This window comes from Eucyclogobius newberryi, unplaced genomic scaffold, assembly GCF_026437365.1.
Source record: "Eucyclogobius newberryi isolate DKJ021-1_F unplaced genomic scaffold, fEucNew1.0.hap1 SCAF_18, whole genome shotgun sequence".
NCBI lineage: Eukaryota > Metazoa > Chordata > Actinopteri > Gobiiformes > Gobiidae > Eucyclogobius > Eucyclogobius newberryi.
The window spans coordinates 19,611,651-19,631,250 of record NW_027315812.1 but is presented as its reverse complement, the minus strand read 5'-3'; the positions used below and the strand labels follow the sequence as shown (position 1 = coordinate 19,631,250).

Below are 19,600 nucleotides of genomic sequence, written 5' to 3'. Positions count from 1 at the left end.
GGAAATATGAGCTCTTTCCAGAGAAAAACGGTGAGAAACCTTTCAGAAAGCAAACTTGCGCCAAACAAAAAAAATCAACAGCATGAAACTCCTGCTGAAATGTATCAAATATAATGCATACATTTAGTTTAGGAAGTGATATTAGTGCCAGCAGGAGAAGAAGGCATGTTGTTCCACTCTATGGCATTAAACGCATCTATCTCCATAAAGATAACAATACCAGCTCAAGTTATAGATCTGCTGAGAGTTTTTCAACAGTTCTTTATGGACAATAAAAACTCTGGAATGTAATCAAGTCATGATACATACTGTGGAACATTCTAGGCAAAGTAAACACATCTCCAAAAACGTACAGTTTAGGTCTTTGCATCCAAGACTATTTTGCTGTGTTGCAGAACTTTGCTGGAAATATTTGTACTTCAACAGACTTCCTCTACTGGGGATAGTTTAATACTAGGTCATAAAATAAATAATAATAATAATAGTTTATGTTTTTGGGCTTGGACAGGACAGTGCAGCGTGTAATGGGGATGAGAAAGGGAAGGACATGGAGCTGGATTCAAACTTCAAACTCCAAATCAAATCACCCTAAGCTATTTTCACCTTTCATTTACCCCAATATTCTCAGTTATAACGTGTGACACAATATGTAATTTGAATAGCAACATTACAGATATCCAGGGTTTTTGCCCTGTTAGTGGGAAACTTTCTCCGACTGGAAATTCTCTGTGGTTGTGGGACGAGCTTGATTTTGGCTGCGTATGATAGGGAACGGCTTAAGGCAAGTTTCAATATCCCATCTGAACAACTGCTATTGGACGTTTGGAAATCTGGATTCAATTACAGCGTGCCCCAACTTTTATGAGCTCTTTAATATTTCACTATTCCCATATTGTATGTAACGGCGGTATATGTGTGTACGCGGCCTTGCCCTTGTCTTCGGAGGTGGGCGAGGTGGCAGAGGTGCTGATGACATGTTCCAGTCTTCAGTCCCTGTGGTGTGGGTGGCTAGATTGGGTCTAATTACAGAAAAACGTCACATCCAGACTGCAGCGGTATCCGGGAGCCGCGCTGGTAAACGAGGAGACAATGACGCGTGGAAGCAGCGGGTCGCCGTGACAACAAGGTCACCCGCACATGATTACAACTGCTTCTGCAACTAGTACTGTATTGCTTCCACTACTTCTACTGCCACTACTTCATGCGTGTTAGTCAGGGCTAGTGTTCTGCTCTTTGGTAACGTTAAACATTAGATTTATTTTTATGTAGACTTGATTTTGACCTGTTTTAGTCCTGTTTTTCACCTGGCCTTGTCCATGTTTACTTCCTGGTTTAGTCCTAGTTTTGTTCCAGTTTGGTGTTTGAGAAAGCGTAAACGCACCCTAAACATATCTTTCTTCATGGATCACAGTAAGAATGCATGTTTTTAGCTGTGTAATTTAATGCATGCAAACTAGTTAAAGGTGGTATGGACGATTTTTTTCAGCAAATCTTTTATCATATTTCCTCGTGGCGTGGATAAATCATTTGTCCTGCCACGTATCAATCATAAAACGCACCTATCGCTCACCTGCAGCCGCGTCAGGCTCGTCCCCACGTTTCCACGTGTCTAAGCGCATGGATCTATCAAAATATAGTTCCCTCAGTGTACTGGGCAAAATGAAGACGGAGAAAGACAGTTCGAGCTGACGCAGAAGTGGACAGAAATCTACGGGAGACGAGCGATGCGCTCCGTTGCGCTAATAAACAAATGCACATGTGTGTTGTATCAGTCCGCACGGGGGAGTGCGCATGTGCACTTCCGCCTGAGTTCTCAAATCGCCGAAAAATCGTCCATACCGCCTTTAAGGTCAATGCTAGACTGTGGAGCATCCAGGCAGAGCAATAACATGAAAATGTTATAGTGCAGCACCACTACTACTACTACTACTACTACTACTACTGCTCCCCAGTTGTCACTTTAAGGACAATTGGGGAAGGAAAGCCAACGTGAATGAGCTTTTAACCCTGGTTTAGCAGTGTTTTCTCCTCTACTCAAAGTCGTATTTTGATTGATTGATTGATTGATTCATGCATGTTTGAATAATCTTGTATTGTCTTTCAACTGAGGCTCAAGTGCTCAGAACATTTCAACAATAAAATCATGTGTTATGTTGAAATGTTGAAAGAGGCGGAGTTTGAACAGGTTTCTATTACTAAGAAGTTTTAGATCAATATTGTGGTTTACAATGAACAAATTATAAAATTATGATCTACTTAAGTTGTAGTCCAAAACTAAGTTCCTTTAAAAAATGTGCCTACAATAGTACTGCTGTACTAAAAGCTTTGGTTGAGTTTTGTCTGGGACAATTAGTTTAGCAAAAGCAAAATCTGGGGAAGGGGCAGACGAGACTGGGTCCGTCGTTAAAGATACAAAAGCGCCACAAATAAGGTGGCGTCAATGAGAGAGTCGGCATTAAAGATACATACGCTCAGATAGCAGATAGGGGGCAGATAGCGCGCTGACGTCTAGGGACGGTCAAACATGGGAAAGATTTTTTAAAAAGCGTTGTGCCCATCCTGGAGACACCTGTCATGCTGGCAATGTCAAATAAATATGGGAAAGAGTTTCTAGAGTGTCTGCCAGTGTGGTCCAATAGATTTGTTTTTTCCATCTGGCAGATCTCTAAGTCATGTCAGCAAAATTGTTAAAGTGAAAGAATAGAAATTTTCTGTTGTGTAAAGCACTTTGAATTGCCTTGTGTAGAAATTGTGCCCCACGAATGAACTTGCCTTGGTTACTTGATCAACTAGGACAAAACTATGTTTTTCATATTTAAAGGTCCATGAATAAACAAAACAAGTAAACACAGCTGTAGAACATGTACGAAGTTGAAGTACTTACTGTCCTGTCTGTGTCTACATCCACACTTCCCTCGGTGGTGCCCAGGTATTAGAAAAGACTAAACAAGTGCTTCCTGACTGTTCCAGGCTGGCAGAGGATGGGAACAGTTTTTTTCATAGGTGCTGTTTAAGTGTAGTCTGGTCAAAGAAATATATGATTCATTTGGGACATTGCTGTAAAAAATACAATTTAAATAAGCAGGATTTAATCATTATATGAAATGAGACAAAAGCTGCCGAGGATCATTTCAACTCTTAATATATATATATATATATATATATATATATATATATATATATATATATATATATATATATATATATATATATATATATTAAAATAAAATTGTATGTAATAATGTATTTATAAAATACATTAGAACATATTTCCATTTTTTATAAATAAATCAGTAGTAAATGTATACATCTACACAGACATAAAACCCTAACGTTGAAGTTAGGGTTTTCAGGTATGTCCACGTTTATCAGCCCGTATCTCACATGGCACAGTGGTCAAGACACACCTTGGACTCTTTCTACTTTTGCATCTATTTTGGAGTGTGGTGATACCCGAGGATGGTTTTGCAATTGCACTGTGAGTCACAAATCCTAGACAACTCAGTCCCCTTGTCCCCAGTCAAAAACCACAATTGCACCATTGCCAAAAGAGAATGGAATTTATATTTATCCGAAGGCTTTGATGGGTGTAATTACAAGTCCTGGTCAATGGAGGAGGCAGTACTTGTGCTCCCTCATCTCTTCTTCTTGAGCACGTCAGCGATATGTGGCCCCTGTATGTCTACGTGGGGTCTATCTGAAGGCCATGGGGTCCAATAACTCAGGGTGTGGTCTGTATGAAAGGCGTCTAGTAAACAGCAGTTAAGCCAACGCCAGAGACGTTTAACAAGCGCTGTGTTAAGTGTCACCCCAGGGTGTCACGACAGAAGGGGTGCAGGGTTAGATGTGGATTAGTGCACTTTAATCCCGTCTGCTCTTTCATGTGTTCAAAAGTGCAAGAAGGTTTACTGTAACTCACGCTATAGAGAAGCCATGATATGCAGTTTTTGAGAAGACACATCAGCATTGTTAGTACTTAAAAAATAAAATATTAAAGTTGAACATACGTTGCCTTCATTAATATATATATATATATATATATATATATATATATATATATATATATATATGTATGTATGTATATGTGTATATATATATATATATATATATATGTGTATATGTATATATATTGATATATATATATATATATATGTTGCATTTACTCATTTACAGGTATTTTTATTATAAAACATGCAGTATAATTGTGAGTTGGGTCACCACTCTGAAGACCTGACCTGTAATTTGGTGGCTTCGCCTTCTTTTCTCCATGGAAACAGATTTATTGTTGTTGTTGTTGACGTGTTACTTTTAATGGCGGTTTGCAGCCAACTGAAAAGGTGCGTTTACTGCCACCGACTGTAGTTGTACGTTTTCAAAGTATGTGTTTTACACCATACCGTAAAAAAGAAAAATAAGGGAAAGAGAGAAAGTGAGAGGAGAGAGAGACAGAAATCATATTGTGCAACATTCCAAGCATCTCCATGGAGACAAGAAAGTGGCAGACCCTCCATCATGAAGTTACATAGAGCACCTTTAAGATATTCCTTAACTAGGGCTTTTTGTATTAAGCCTATTTATACTTCAAGCAGCATCAAGTTACTTTTATAAAAATATACATTTCAAAGCCTGACATTTCCTTTTTGGACCAAACGACTACATTTTCTCTTTTGTATTCAGAATGGCTTATGAGCTAAAATAGGTCACATAGTGGTGATATGCAACATTAAGCTCTGGTAATGATGCATTCTCTACCGTATATTCAAAAATAGAATAAAACTTGGAGTTCTTTTGAGGGTTGTGGTCTTCAAACAAACTTTGTGGACGTTCTACTGGAGAACTGCCCCATCACAGCATAAACACTGCTTTTCTTGTCCCTCCCATCCATTGTACCATGATGAGGAGTGTCTGTTTATTCTGAAGATGTAACCACAGAGATACTCAATAAACTTTGTGTTGACCTTCTCCTTTAGTTACATTTATCAGTTACAAAAGCATAGTTTTGTCTTTTGTTGAATCAACTGATATATACAGATTATTATTATTATTATCTTTTTTAAATTAAAAGTAGTGGAAACAATATAACTATTGTGATGCATTGGATTTACACAGCACCTTTCATGAGACCCAAAGTGCTTTATTCATTCACTTGGTGGTAGTAAGCTCCTATTGAAGCCACACCTGCCCTGGGACCGACTGACAAAAGTGAGGCTGGCAATCTGCACCATCAGCCCCTCCTACCACCACCACCAACACACACACACACGACAATAATATAGGCAAAGGTGGTACAGTGTCTTGCCTAAGGACACAACAACAGTTTCCACTATTCCACTGCTGCGCCACTCCAGGTTTTCCCCGTCCCGCACCAACCAGGCCCGGGCTTCCTTATCTTACGAAATCTGACGAGATTAGGCCTTCACATGGAGGTATGGTCACAGGAGAAAATATAGCAGAAAAAGAAGAGCAGATACAGCAGTAGCTACGAGTTGTAGAGGTCGTAGTAGTGGCAGCAGCAACAGTAGTACCAGCAGTAAAGCAGCAGAAGTAGTGACTGTACTTTAGTGGATAGTAACAGCATCTGAAGCACTGACAGCACCCGTGGTAATAGGCATACTTGTAAAAATGGGTAGCACCAGAAGTAGCAGTATTTAATTTGTTACATCTGTATCTAAACGTGCTTTGAAATGGTTATTGTCCCGCCCAACCCCACACACGCCTCTCCATGAACTTCAATGTGTTCTTGTGTCTTTTGCTGAAACAGTCTCCATTCTCGATACAGTGTCCATGGTTTGCTTTTCTCACAGAAAGAATCCCAGTGTAAATACTCATCCCTCATTTGATTTCTCACATGTGCTTTTGAGAGCTCGTCACTTTCTATGGCTGCGTTTGCACAGCTGTTGCTTCAGCCATTTGTTTATCCCAGTGTTTCTGGAGGACATTCCACATACAGACAGGAATAAAAGAGGGATCATCCAAACACCAGGGAGTTGGAGCTGGAAGGAGTCATAGTTCCTGTTAAATGTTGACGTAACGAGGCCAAAGACATTAAGAGTGTGGTTTCACTGATTGGCTGCGATCACTAAAACAGAGCAGTTAGAGAAAAGCTAGCTTAATCCTGTTTGGCCTATATAGTACTACTTTCAGGCAAGATGCTTTATATCAAATCCAGATGTGTAAAATAATAGTACCAAAAATAAAAGTAATGATGGTATCAGAACATACTATTAATATAATTTTTGCTAGACACAAAAATGCCATTGTAATCAAATGTAAATGCCAAAATTACGTGCAACATTTTGAGGTTTTTATTTTATTTTATTCTAAAGATATAATATTTAGTTTGTTAAGTGTTAATTGCAATGGCAGCAGTCATAATTTCTCATTCTGCAGTAGTAGTAGTAGTAGTGGACCAAGAAGTGGTAGTAGTAGTAATATTAGTAGTAGTTGTAGTAGTTGTAGTTGTAATTTTAGCTGTAGTTGTAGTTGTTGTACTACTTGTTAAAATGTTGTACTAATGTTCAAATCTAAGCTAAAAATGTTTTGTTTAGCTGTGCAAATGAGTCAAATGATTGTCTTTGCGCTCTTCTCTTTTAAACTGTTTTGTGTAAGATCTGTGTGATTTTAATGCAGTTTTCCCAGTGTCAAGCACTTTGAATTACCTTGTGTATCAATTGTGATCCACAACTAAACTTGGCTTGCCTAGTTGTATTAGCTTTTGTAGTAGTTGTTGTAGTAGTTGATGCAGTAGTAGTAGAAATAGTAGTAGTAGTTGTTGTTGTTGCAGTTGTAGTATTTTGCAGTAATTATTGTAGTTGGAGTCATAGCACTGTTGTTGTGGTAATAGTAGTTGTTATAGTAGTTTTTGCAGTAATTATAGTGGTTGCAGTAGCTGTTGTATTTGTAGTAGTAGAAGTTGTAGCTGTTGTTGGTGTTGTAGTAGCAGCAGTAGATGTAGTTTTCTCATTCATATTCTTTACTTTCAAACACCCTTTTTCCATTCCAGTGCGTAGCAACGCCCTTAGTGATGATAGCCGTTTATTGAAACTGTCAACAGACTGAGAGTGCCACATCTTCACTGTTTTGGTGCCATGTTGACGTGTTTGTTTTGTTGTTTGCTTCCGACCTCCATCCCTGACCACACAGCCTGCTCCCTGCTGGCTTCTATGTGTATTTAATTATAAGGCGGGCCTATAAAACACAAGGTCACCACAGACTGTAGGAAACATCTGTGTTTGGCAGCACGGACCGGAGCTTTCACCCAACAAATCAGCTCCTAGGGACACAATGACATCATGACCATGTGTGGTGTGGAGACCATCCTTCTCCAGGACGCTCTCCACGGCCTCAATGAACGCAGGATAAACAAGTCGCTCATTTCCAGGCTACAGCTGCTGCTTTTCCGCCTTTATTTTCTTCAAGGTAATGTTGAAAGTGTGGTAAAGAGGTGGCTTTAACGTCCATATGACAAGTTAGAAGACATTTATATTTCAGGTTTTACTAAACATTTTGACCACCGGTATTTGTCCAGTTTAACAATTTCAAGTTGATAATTGTACTTCCCGGTTGGACATGGTCAGCAAATATGACATAGGTAGAGGTACTTAGGGTTAAGTGTTAGGGGTTACCAAGGAACCATACTGAAAATCCATATAAATAACACCATAGTTATGATTTATCAAGGAATAATACTTTTTCACACATTTATTTTGTTGAATGATCATTTAAACTCATTTGTAAAAGTGTTTTTGTGTTATGCAACGTGCCATGGCTTCACAGAGCGATTCCAGAGAACTCAGCACTCCATCCATCTTCTTCCGCTTATCCGGGGCCAGGTCGCGGGGGCAGCAGTCTAAGCAGGGACTCCCTCTCCCCAAACACTTCTACCAACTCCTCCAGGGGGATCCTGAGGCGTTCCCAGGCCTGCTGAGAGAGTCCTTCCAGCGTGTTGTGGGTCTTCCCTGGGGCCTCTTTGGGACATGCCCAAAACACTTCCCCAGGGAGGTGCTCAAGAGGTATCCGGAAAAGAGAAGCAGCGGCTCTGCTCCAAGCTCCTGTGACTGAGCATCCTACCCTCTCACCCGGCGGAGGAACTCATTTCGACCGTTCATCGACTGACCAGTAGTTCAGCACAACTTCCTGTACTTCAAACATTTTTCTTCACCAACTGCAACTTAATAGAAGTAAAACTGTGATACATATTTACCACAGGTTCTATCCTGCAAAACTGAGTCATAACTAAAGAAACAGAAGAACCTTCATATCGAGTTTAGGGTTACAAATGTGTCAGGGAATGGCAGTGATGGAAGTATAAAAATGGCTTTGTATATATTGGTGTTAAAAAATATTAAAACACATGCAAAAATATGCTGAAACCAAAATACATACACAAAGGCATTTTATATTCGGTATATCACTATGTAGTTGTAACAGTACACCAAAGAATGAATTACAGTAACTTCACATATACAAATACACAGCTGCAGCTAGTGAAAACAATAGTGGCGAGCAAAGTTCCAAGAATACTACTATTACTACTACTATAATACTTTCAAAATAAATCAAACTTTGTACAAGCCAAAAATGTAAATCCAGAACTGATTAACATAGTACATTTCTGTTTTCAGCCCTTGACAGGCCTCGAGCAGGAGACTTGCTTTAGATTATGCACAACTCTGGCCGGTCAGTCACAAAAACCTGAAATATTGGCAGTAATATCCAATAGTAAAGCCTTGTCTCATTCAAGTGTAGTTTTCATATTCTGCAGTACTCTCTAGTGCACATATTTTCAATAAACAGCAGGATTATGGTGAGCATGTTCAGGTTAATTACTCGTTTGCAAAACATGTTCTTTTTATTCTTTCATACTCTGCTCAAGGACTGCTGTATTTCATTTTAACACCAAGACAATCTCTTGAAAATAAAACCGATAAACCGGCCAGAGCTAGACTAATATTATCACAGCAGGTTACCTTTTAAAAAAAAAAAAAAAACATATTAATTTTACATTGACGTGCTGCCCGGTGATGGAGTGGTTAATGCGACAGCACACATGTCAGGCTCCATGTGCAGTGAGTTTGAATCCCGGCTTGGACAGTTCACTGCATGTCCTCCCTTCTCTAAGCCCCATTTCACACTCAGCTGTCCTCTCTCGTAAAGCTAAACATCCTCAAAAATAATCCTAATTGTTTTGCCCTTATTACGTTCTGTGTAATTGTTTTGCTAAAAATTGGTTTTAGTGCTTTTCTCCGTCTTTTATTTTGAAGGCTTAGTTTGAGACCGGAAGTTTACACCGGAAGTCGGCCATTTTGTTTTCGCTCATTGCAAACACATGTAACACAGCTTATCCACTGCCATCCATCATATTGTTCATGCCTTTGACATCACTGTCTTTTTACTATCCTGCTATAATTGTGTTAGATACACACAACGAGAGCAGGATACTAATAATGATTTTACTTTCACGTACCTGATGTCGTATTGGTCCAAGCCAGCAGGGGGCGCTGTGGTGCTGAAATTATTTTGTGATTTAAGGCTGCTGTATCCAACTTTTCTGGTGGAGGGTCTGTCACCTCCTTGTCTGGAAATGTCTTCGTCCAGTATGTTTTAATTTCGGCCCGATCTGAGAAATGTGATTTATATTCCCTGTGAAAAGATAAAGCCCAGTCCCACTGAAACTAGTCTGAAAATTGCTGTGCTAAATGTCAGATCCTTATGTAACAAATCACTCCTAATTAATAATTTTATTTCTTCTTATAATCTTGATTTTATGTTTTTAACTGAAACATGGCTTGACAAAAACACAGGAAATGTAGTTCTGATAGAATCTGCTCCACCCAACTTTAAGTTTGAATCTGAAACACGAGAAAACAAAAAAGGGGGTGGAGTCTGTGCTGTCTTTAGAGATGAAATAATTACCCGCAGGTGGTCTTTTGGGGTGTTTTCATCATTTGAGTACGTATCCTTTAAAATGGAGCTAAAACAGTCTCCATCCATTCTCTTCATTGTTTTATACAAGCCTCCCCAGCACTGCAAACGTTTTATTGATGATTTTACTGAGATGCTTTCAGTCGTATGCACAGACTTTGATGGTTTGGTCATTACAGGTGATTTCAATGTGCATGTTGATAATATTTGTGACAGAAACGCTAAAGAGCTTGATGCTGTCCTTGAAACCTTTGGTCTTACTCAGCATGTGAGTGGCCCCACCCACAGCAAAGGACACACTCTAGATCTCATAATTACAAAGGGGGTAAATATTTCAAATGTCAATGTGGTCGATGCTGCTCTGTTTGATCATTTCTGTGTCTTCTTTGACCTGTCTGTTTCTCCCAAACCACCGGTTGGTCCTGCAGTTGTTCAGAGGAGACACATAAGTGATGGCACAGGTGCACTGTTTATGGAAATTATAAACTTTGAAAATGTCTCATGTTCTAATGTAAATGATTTGTTGAACTCTGTTACATCTAGTGTTTTGAATGTTCTGGACACCATCGCCCCTATGAAGGCTAAAATGGTTAAAAATAAGCAGAAGGCGCCGTCGAGAAATTATGATTCAGTCAGATAAGGGAGTGCCGCAGGGCCGAATGGAAATGGCGCAAGTCAAAGCTCCAGGTTCAAAAAGAGATTTACAAAGAGAATCTGAACATATACAACCTCATTTTATGTAGAACTAGGGAGAGATATTTCTCTGAAATAATTGGAAGCTGCAGTAACAACTGGCGTGTCCTGTTTGCCACAGTAAACAGATTAACAAACCCTCCAGCTCAGCTGCCGTTAGAACTCATTTCCACATTCAAGTGTAATGAGTTTGCATTATTTTTTAATGACAAATTTCAGGGCATTAAAAATGCTATAAATCCCACAATGCAAAAAATTACCCTAAAACCACAAAGACACTTAGAGCTAACTCACTTTGCACCTGTAACTGACAAAACTGTCCATGAGATCATCACCAGTCTGAGTTCATCTACATGCTGCCTTGATGTGTTACCCACCAAATTTCTAAAGTCTGTGCTGAACAGTTTGTTAGCACCATTCACTCACATAGTTAACATGTCGCTTCAATCTGGAACATTCCCAATGTCTTTGAAAACTGCGGTCATAAAGAGCAGTCTTGATGCCGCAGTACTGAGTCATTACCGGCCCATCTCTAATCTGCCATTTTGGGGCAAAGTCCTTGAAAAGGTTGTTTACCAACAGCTCACAGATTTCCTCTTAATAAACAACTCATTTGATGTTTTTCAGTCAGGTTTTAGACCTCATCACAGCACTGAGACTGCTCTTGTCAAGGTGACAAATGACATCCGCCTGAATACTGGCGTTTATTAGTTTAGACAATCAGTTGGATTGATAATTTTTAATTCAGTTAATTTTATTGTATTTCACCCTGGAGAGACAAAGAGACCACGAGAATGGACTGTTGAGCAAGCTTTATTCGAGAGTTATTTGGCGCTCAGACCCCGGCGGAAGACGTTGCAATCATGGGCACTCCATGATCTATTTGTATTAGATGTCTCCCCCCGGAGCCTGGAGACTGGTGGTGGTAGATGTGGAGAGAAGGTAGAGGATGAGGGGAATGTAGAGGAGGAGGTGGTGGGTCGCAGTACGGTTTGAGCGGTCGAGCCATCTGCCTGAGGGCTTAAATGTGACCGCCTTGTGCTGATTGGGAGCAGGGGAGGAGTCACTTGAGAGCGTTGATTGGGGATGAGGAGCAGGTGCGAGGGCCATGGTACTGACGCCCCCTGTCCTTTCACCCTACTTCTTTGGCCAGGAAAAACTGCACAACCTCTTTGGGATAAGCGCAGAAACCTGGGTGAGTCCATGGTGAAGTGAGGGATCTGACTCTCACAGACGGACAGGCGGGCGCCCGCTTGAGTGCGATGATGGCGCTGGGGAGAGGGATCCTTCCATGGTGGCCTTGATGTATATGGGTGGAGTTAGGTCTTCCAGGCTGAATTTACGCAGGCTTCATTTCTGTTTCTGTAATTTCTTTGTGATTTGAAAGCATTTTTCCTGCTGTGTGAAGCACTTTGAATTGCCTTGTGTATGAAATGTGCTCTACAAATAAACTTTCCTTGCCTTGCCTTGCCACTGACATGGGCAAAGCCTCAGTCTTAATTCTGTTAGATCTGAGTGCTTTTGACACTGTCGATCATGGGATCCTCTTACAGAGACTAGATGACTGGGTGGGCATCACTGGCACTGCCCTAAACTGGCTAAGGTCCTATCTGGAAGACAGGAAGTACTTTGTTGAAATTGGTAACTGTGTCTCAGACCCCATGACCCTGACCTGTGGAGTGCCCCAAGGGTCAGTCCTGGGTCTCCTTCTGTTCAACCTCTACATGCTGCCGTTAGGTCAGTTGATACGCAGTGAAAATGTGTCCTATCACAATTATGCAGACGACACTCAGATCTATGTTTCACTATCGGCAGGTGACTATGGACCAGTGGATTCACTCTGTCACTGCATCCAACAGATCAGTTTGTGGATGCAAAACAACTTTCTCCAGCTGAACTCAGACAAGACTGAAATCATTGTTTTTGGCCCACAGAAACAAAGAGAAAGTGTTAGCGGTCACCTCCAGAGTCTCGCTCTAAAACCTACAAACCAAGTTAGAAATCTGGGGGTAATAATGGACTCAGACTTGAACTTTAACAGCCACATTAAATCAATAACATCAGCAGCTTTTTACCATCTAAAAAACATTGCCAAAACCAGATTTAGAGAGACTTATCCATGCGTTTGTCTCCAGTAGATTAGACTACTTTAACGGCCTGCACACTGGCCTCTCCAAACGAGCTGTAAAACAGCTGCAGTACATCCAGAACGCTGCTGCTCGGGTCCTGACTAGAACCAGGAAGTATGATCACATTAGTCCTGTTCTCAGGTCTCTGCACTGGCTCCTGTGGCTCAGAGAATAGACTTTAAAGCAGCTCTGCTTGTGTACAAGTCTCTCCATGGCCTAGCACCAAAGTACATCTTGGACATGTTAGTGCCATAGGAACCATCTCGGACTCTGAGGACCTCAGAGACCGGCCTCCTGCTGGTGTCAGAGTCAGGACTAAACATGGACCGGCCTCCTGCTGGTGCCCAGAGTCAGGACTAAACATGGACTGGCCTCCTGCTGGTGCCCAGAGTCAGGACTAAACATGGACCGGCCTCCTGCTGGTGCCAGAGTCAGGACTAAACATGGACCGGCCTCCTGCTGGTGCCCAGAGTCAGAACTAAACATGGGGAATCTGCATTTCAGTTTTATGCAGCTAAAATCTGGAACAGTCCTCCTGAAGATGTGAGACAGGTTCTACTCTGACGATGTTCAAATCTAAGCTAAAAACTGTTTTGTTTAGCTGCGCATATGACTGAAAGGATTTTTATTTGCACTCTTCTCTTTTATGTGATTTCATTAGTTTAGACAATCAGTTGGACTGATTTAAAAGGGAGTTGGACTCCGAAACACGTTGGACGTGTAATAGTATGTACCATCAGTTGGACTGATTTAAAAAGGAGTTGGACTCCGAAAACACGTTACCCTTTGTGGCTAGGTGTTTTTTTTTTTATTATTATTTTTTTATTTAGTTAATTTTATCTTATTTCTGTTTCTGTAATTTCTTTGTGATTTTAATGCATTTTTCCTGCTGTGTGAAGCACTTTGAATTGCCTTGTGTTTGAAATGTGCTGTACAAATAAACTTGCCTTGCCTTGCCTTGGCTTGGCTTGAATCACCAGCTTGTCATAGATAAGCAGGTGATTCAATTGCATAAAGTTCCACAGAATTTTATGCAATTCTGTGGAACATTCCAGGCCAAACAATATCCCCCCAGAGGAAAGGTTATGAGCAAGAAATAAACCCATGAAAACTCTGGTCAACATGTTTTATTGTGTTTCCAATATCTTGACACAAGTTTAGCTTTGCACACAAAATGTGTTTGCATACATCGCATGACAAAACGTCAAATTCACAGTTTTTGTGCAAAAGTAGAAGAATAGTAATTTGTATCTATTTAAAATAAGTAACATAAAGAGGATAGCTAAACATTGTTATAACTAACTATCCCTTTTTATTTCTGGAATGTCACATTTTGGCTTTTACACAATCAGAGAGCCTTCACAGGATGTAGCACCAGCGCCTCATACAATTAGTGCCAAGTCATTAAATCCACTTTATCTTTATCTCCAGAGCAAGTGAATACTATTAACATACTTTTCCATTGAATATTGCTGGTCATTCTGGACGGCACTTAAAAACCTAATGACTAAACGTTTATTTAAATATTAAATATTAGCATGGTAACACCCACATTTATACCTAAACAATGATGTTACAGCAAAAACAGTCACCACAAATCTCGATTCACTTAAAATTGTAAACTCAGCTGCTCATGAGAGTAAGAACTAGAGATCTATCACATGACTTCACAAAAGAGGGGAAATACATAAAAGCAATCATAGAACACTATAGTCCACTGGCAGTGTATATACAAAAAATGTAAAACAAGTAAAAACAGAGTTATCTCTCAAATACTGTACGAATTATGGAAACCACATGGGCTCCTTTAAAACGATGGACAACCATGTGTGATCAAAACAACTGAACGAGCTGCAATGCGTTTCAGAAATTGAATATAAATGACAATTAATGATCTAATAATGCAACATAATATTTAAGTGATGTATAGTGTACAAAATAATTAATCTTATTTGTTAATTCTCACTGCCAACAGCAGCTAACAGCACTACAGTAGCATGCATTTCAACCTGAGTTTCTCCAAAAATATACACCATCTGAATAAAGACCTATGGCATTTGCAAATGAGTCAGTTCATTTTGGCTGAGGTTTTTAGTGAAAAGCTAGCTCCCTCTTGTGGACTCAATGGGAGTTGGCAACATGTATATTATGGCATTGAAAATACCACAAGGTATCTTATAAATATCCTGCGTCAGTACACACAGTACATTCATAGCTCACAACACGTATAGTGCATACATTGTTCAATGTTAAAAGGACTAAAATCAACTACTACTATTTCATTCAACACAAAAAGCTACAAGCAAAGAGTGGCTTATACTAATCATACTGGCTCAAGTCATAGATTTGTGCTTGTCGGACTTATCCATATTCAAACCAGCTTCAAAACACAAATCTTGTTCCTTAACATGAACATGCAATTCAAGTGTAGTCATTAATAGCTAAGACCCAGGAGCCATTTTGTAAACAGACAGGGTTCTGCACTGCCCAGACCAAATGTTCAGGCTGAACACTATGACTCAGACCTCTTACTTCACTGTTCATGCACAAACACTGAGGTATCTGTAGAAAATGATTCAGCTTTATCATCTGGACACTGTAGAAAAACTAAGTTTCAACTCTCATCAAAGAGTCATTCTCAATCTGCAGATCGAGTCTGAGAACTCCTGGAGCTCTCATCATCAGGGCCTACACAGAGGAGGATAAATATACGAGTTCCCAGACTCGATCCGCAGGTTGAGAATGACTATTGGATGAGTCTAAATATTTTCTAAAAACAGTGTTGATTGATCATAATCATCCCTGATTTTGATCAAACAGGGATGATTAAAATGGCTTTATGGCGTTTTTCAGAAATTTTCCTTATATTCGATATTGGCTCCTTAGTTGCTCGATTCAAAGAACATAAAATCCTGAAAGGAAAAAGATAAGATGTTTTACAATATTGGCAGCAATGCTAATTGTGTTCACAAATAAGTCGGCATCGACAGTGTGCTGAGAGTTCGGCTCTTAGCTGTATCAATAGACTGTCGGTATGTTTGCCAACTGAGGCAGTCCCAAGTGGAGGAGGAAATCTGCATTTTACATTAATTGTACGGCATAATTTCTGAGAAATAGGTCACTGCTGTCTACAGTGGCATGAGGCTGTGAAAGCATAACAATGTGCTACTTACAATGAGAAAACAGGCACCGATCATCACAGCTTTCATCCTGACGTCCAGGTCCACAGGAAACTGGATACCAAAGTTGTCTGAGTCAGTAAACATCTCTCGCAGAAGTCCAGACCACTGTTTGCTGATTTTTCCAATCTTACTGGTCTCATCCATTGTTATAATCTGGAAATATAAACAATGTTTACCATAAAAGATATCTATCCGGAATTGTAAGGACAGACTTTTTAAAGATACATAATAATTCTATTTGACTTGACTTTTAATTCTCATACTGCACTTGTGATATGAGTTTTCAATGGCACAACACAAAGTTATATTGTGATACTGTGCAGTAGTCTTTCCAGAGCTATGTTTTGCTTGGTGTCTGTGTAAATCTTGAAAGCAGCTCAGAAAAATGACACTACAGTTGCTGTAAGTCTGGTAAAGGTCCGTATCACTGACCCACATCCCCCTCTCAGCTCAATCTAATAAAAGCAGCTGAGCCATGAAACAATGGCCACACTGTCCCACACAGGGGCTTGCCCTGTGAGGCTGTGGCCACGCCGTGCCCTGTGCTGATGATTGGAAACACACTTTCTTCTCCGGAGCAGTGCACACATCCCCTCCACATGTCCAGAGGGCCAGAGTTACTGCAGCGGGTAATAATGGATTTGTGTGCTTAGGTACACTCACCTCAAAGTCAACATCTGGAAGGCACGTCCATCCACAGAAAGGGCCATGGATTCTCAGCACAGGCTCTTTAAGTTCATTCTCCAGTATGAATTTGGGGGAGATTGGATGCCACTGCTGTTTGACATATCCCACTGGGTTCCCAGGGGGCGCCTGCACCTCAATCTGTTTGAAGAGTTGAGGGAGAATGAATTGTGATCTGAATCTATATTATCTGCATTAGCTACACTAGGGTATTCTGAACGCAGACTGACCTCTTGTAGACAGCAGGGGAAGCAGCAGCCCATGCACTTGAGTGGCCTTATGATGGTGATGATCTCCTGGCCAAAGTTGTCCAGGATGTGTATAGTAAAGGAGCGCATGGGGCCACAGCACTGTCGATTCAGGCAGTCGTTCTCCTCCACGGCGTAGAACACATTTTGACCCAGCGCGTTACGGACTTCATACTTGTTGTTGCTTTCAAGACCAACCAGTGCTGAATATATGTATACACAAGATTATATATATGTATCGAAATCACAAACTATTGTATATTCACACATTATACTGTACCTTCAACTAGTTCTATTTTCTGTTTGATCAAAAGCTTGTCCACCTAAAAAAAAAATCAAATGATTGAAGCAAGAGTTAGAGTTGCTACAATACTAACAATAACGATTGAAATTTTTTATAATTTGGAAAATACTCAGTTTTTAATACCAATTTCGATACTACAATGATAATTAAAATGCTATTTTGTCAAGATTTTAAACAATTTACAAAATATATAAGTACTTTCTTTACCAAACATTGTGGTCTTAAACAATTGTCTAAGGACACAGGATGCTGGGACATTGCCAAGTCCTTAAGAACATTGTTTAATCTGTTTTTCACTGTCATCCCTCAATATAACGCCCAAAATCACAACAACAGTTATCAAAATACATTGAATTGAAGTCTTCTTTATGTGATTTTTACTACTGATACTTGTTCAAGTGAGTGTCTAGTTTCGAGTATCTGATTTTCGATACTTTTTGACAACCCAAGCAAGAAAAGAAGTGCATAATTCAAAAAATACCCCTGATATGTAACTTCTCCAGGAGAGGTTCCAATGGATTGTTCCAAAGTCATTAAACTTTATCCCATACAAGGTGCAAACACGCACTCTTCACACATCTACCCCCAGTTATTATTCTCCCAATATCATGTTATTCATAGTATTATTGAGTTGGGTAATAAATAAAAATCTAGATATTATTATGAATGTTTTAATTAATTAATTTATAAACAAAATTCTATAGCAAATAGCAAAAAAGAAAAGAAAAATCATCTATATTTACAATGACCACCATTAATGATATGTAGTAAAACATGTAATTTAGCCCGAAAAGTATAACCTTTTCTATGTATTTCTTTGTTTTACTTAGAACAAGACTCTCCTTCTAATACTTTTGAAAGTGATTTGATTTTTTTTAATTTATTTTTTTAATTGTTTTATATTTGAACATTCCTTGAGTTCACAGTTTTACTCCCTGAACAGAAACACACTTTAAAATGAAAAGTTTTTTGAGAGATTGTTCTGGAGAAGTGTAATTTTTTGTTGTTGCCTTGAATAGAATTTGTAATGTCACGTTTCAGTTTTAATAGTTTAGAATGTTAAAAAGGTGAATTGGTGTGGCCCTTTAGCCTACTTTATGCCTATAGCAAAATGAACAGTGGTTATAATGCTATAATATAACATTATAACCACTTTTCATTTTTCTTTTCTATTATAATTGTTAATCCACACTTCTGCACAGAAAGTAAAATATGGCAAAACTAGTGACAAACAATAAGTAATGCTTTTAAATTTAGAAGGTGCTTTGCTCCTTATAACTGATATACTTCTCGAGACCCATATCGTGTCCCAAACACTATAAACTTTTTTTCCTCCAAATTTAATGATAATTCTATCAAACCATATTTTCATCTTCTTCAGTTCTATATTTATTTCTTGTACCAATGAAAAAATATTGGTGTTATCAGCAAATAAAACCAATCCAAGCACCTTAAATCATTCAATATTGTCTGACATGCGTTATGAGGATACTTTTTTGTTAACATCGTCCACTCCTACATGGAAATTGTGGACTTTCATGAATGGAATTGTGTAATATTCTTCCATGACTTGAAAGCCACTAGCATCACCTGATCATACTATAAAGATTGACAGGACTTGCCGTGACGAGGTTCTCCAGGCCCGGCGGGACTCCAAGAATCCCCGGGCTCGGGCCGGGCACTGCATACATGTCCATGCCTCACAGAAGGGGAAACCTGTTGATAAATGAAACAAGAAAACTGGGTCACAGCGCCATCTTGTGCACACTGAAGCCCCTCAAAACCATCTGAGAATTAAAAAAAATAAAACAAAATCTCTGGACTGGAAACGGGGGATGCTGCTCTGTGTACGAACATCCTCTTTTCAGATGGTTTTATTTCAATAATGGCGCGCACAGACATGCTCTACATTCTGGCGGAGGAACATACGTTTTTTGGCGTTGGGGCTGCAAACGGCACAGTCCCGGTTTAACGAGAAGTGACGCGACGATTAAGAAAACACGCGCTGAGAAATCCGCTTATTCCAATTCTGTCCGCGGCGCGTGTTTGTGGAATCTGGAGCTGAATGTAGGCCACGTCTGAGCCGCTATTGTCGCGTTTGTTGTTTACTGAACATGTCCATTACGCCCGCTTGTTTTAGTAGAGCGCATCTCACACATCTGACATCACTTTTCAAGCAAAAGCGACTTCCATGGGGGGAAAAAACGGCGCGCGCGACGTGAACACCGCGCGCGGCATCTTAACGCACACGCCTGGATGACCGTTCAGCAAAAATCAAGTTACATATACTCACCGATTTCACCTGCTACTTTAAATTATAACAGACCGCTCCGCAACCGAACCCACGGAATAAAACTGCAATCTGATTGGATAGCGTCAGCGCACTTCCCATATCTCTGCGCCAATCGCGACGTGGGAGTGGAAAGATTCAGTCGA

General features: G+C 39.8%; 1 protein-coding gene across 1 annotated transcript; it reads right to left on the bottom strand.

Annotated features, from left to right (window-relative positions):
* Positions 1–15,541: 15,541 nt before the first annotated feature.
* Positions 15,542–17,201, bottom strand: LOC140364988 (phospholipid scramblase 1). Its single transcript, XM_072451361.1, has 5 exons — positions 17,141–17,201; positions 16,843–17,063; positions 16,592–16,753; positions 15,920–16,081; positions 15,542–15,658 (listed from the first exon to the last, which is right to left on the bottom strand). Exons 2-5 carry the CDS (start codon positions 16,948–16,950, stop codon positions 15,629–15,631), a joined length of 462 nt encoding a protein of 153 aa, XP_072307462.1. The 5' UTR covers positions 16,951–17,063; positions 17,141–17,201; the 3' UTR covers positions 15,542–15,628.
* Positions 17,202–19,600: the final 2,399 nt, after the last annotated feature.

What these genes read in the sequence shown, in the direction of transcription:
- LOC140364988 (XM_072451361.1), bottom strand. Translation starts at nt 16,950, where the DNA reads ATGCGCTCCTTTACTATACACATCCTGGACAACTTTGGCCAGGAGATC. An exon ending in TCCCCTGCTGTCTACAAGAG is followed by an intron (nt 16,754 to 16,842) that starts GTCAGTCTGCGT and finishes CTCTTCAAACAG; the next exon opens with ATTGAGGTGCAGGCGCCCCC. An exon ending in TTCCAGATGTTGACTTTGAG is followed by an intron (nt 16,082 to 16,591) that starts GTGAGTGTACCT and finishes TTATATTTCCAG; the next exon opens with ATTATAACAATGGATGAGAC.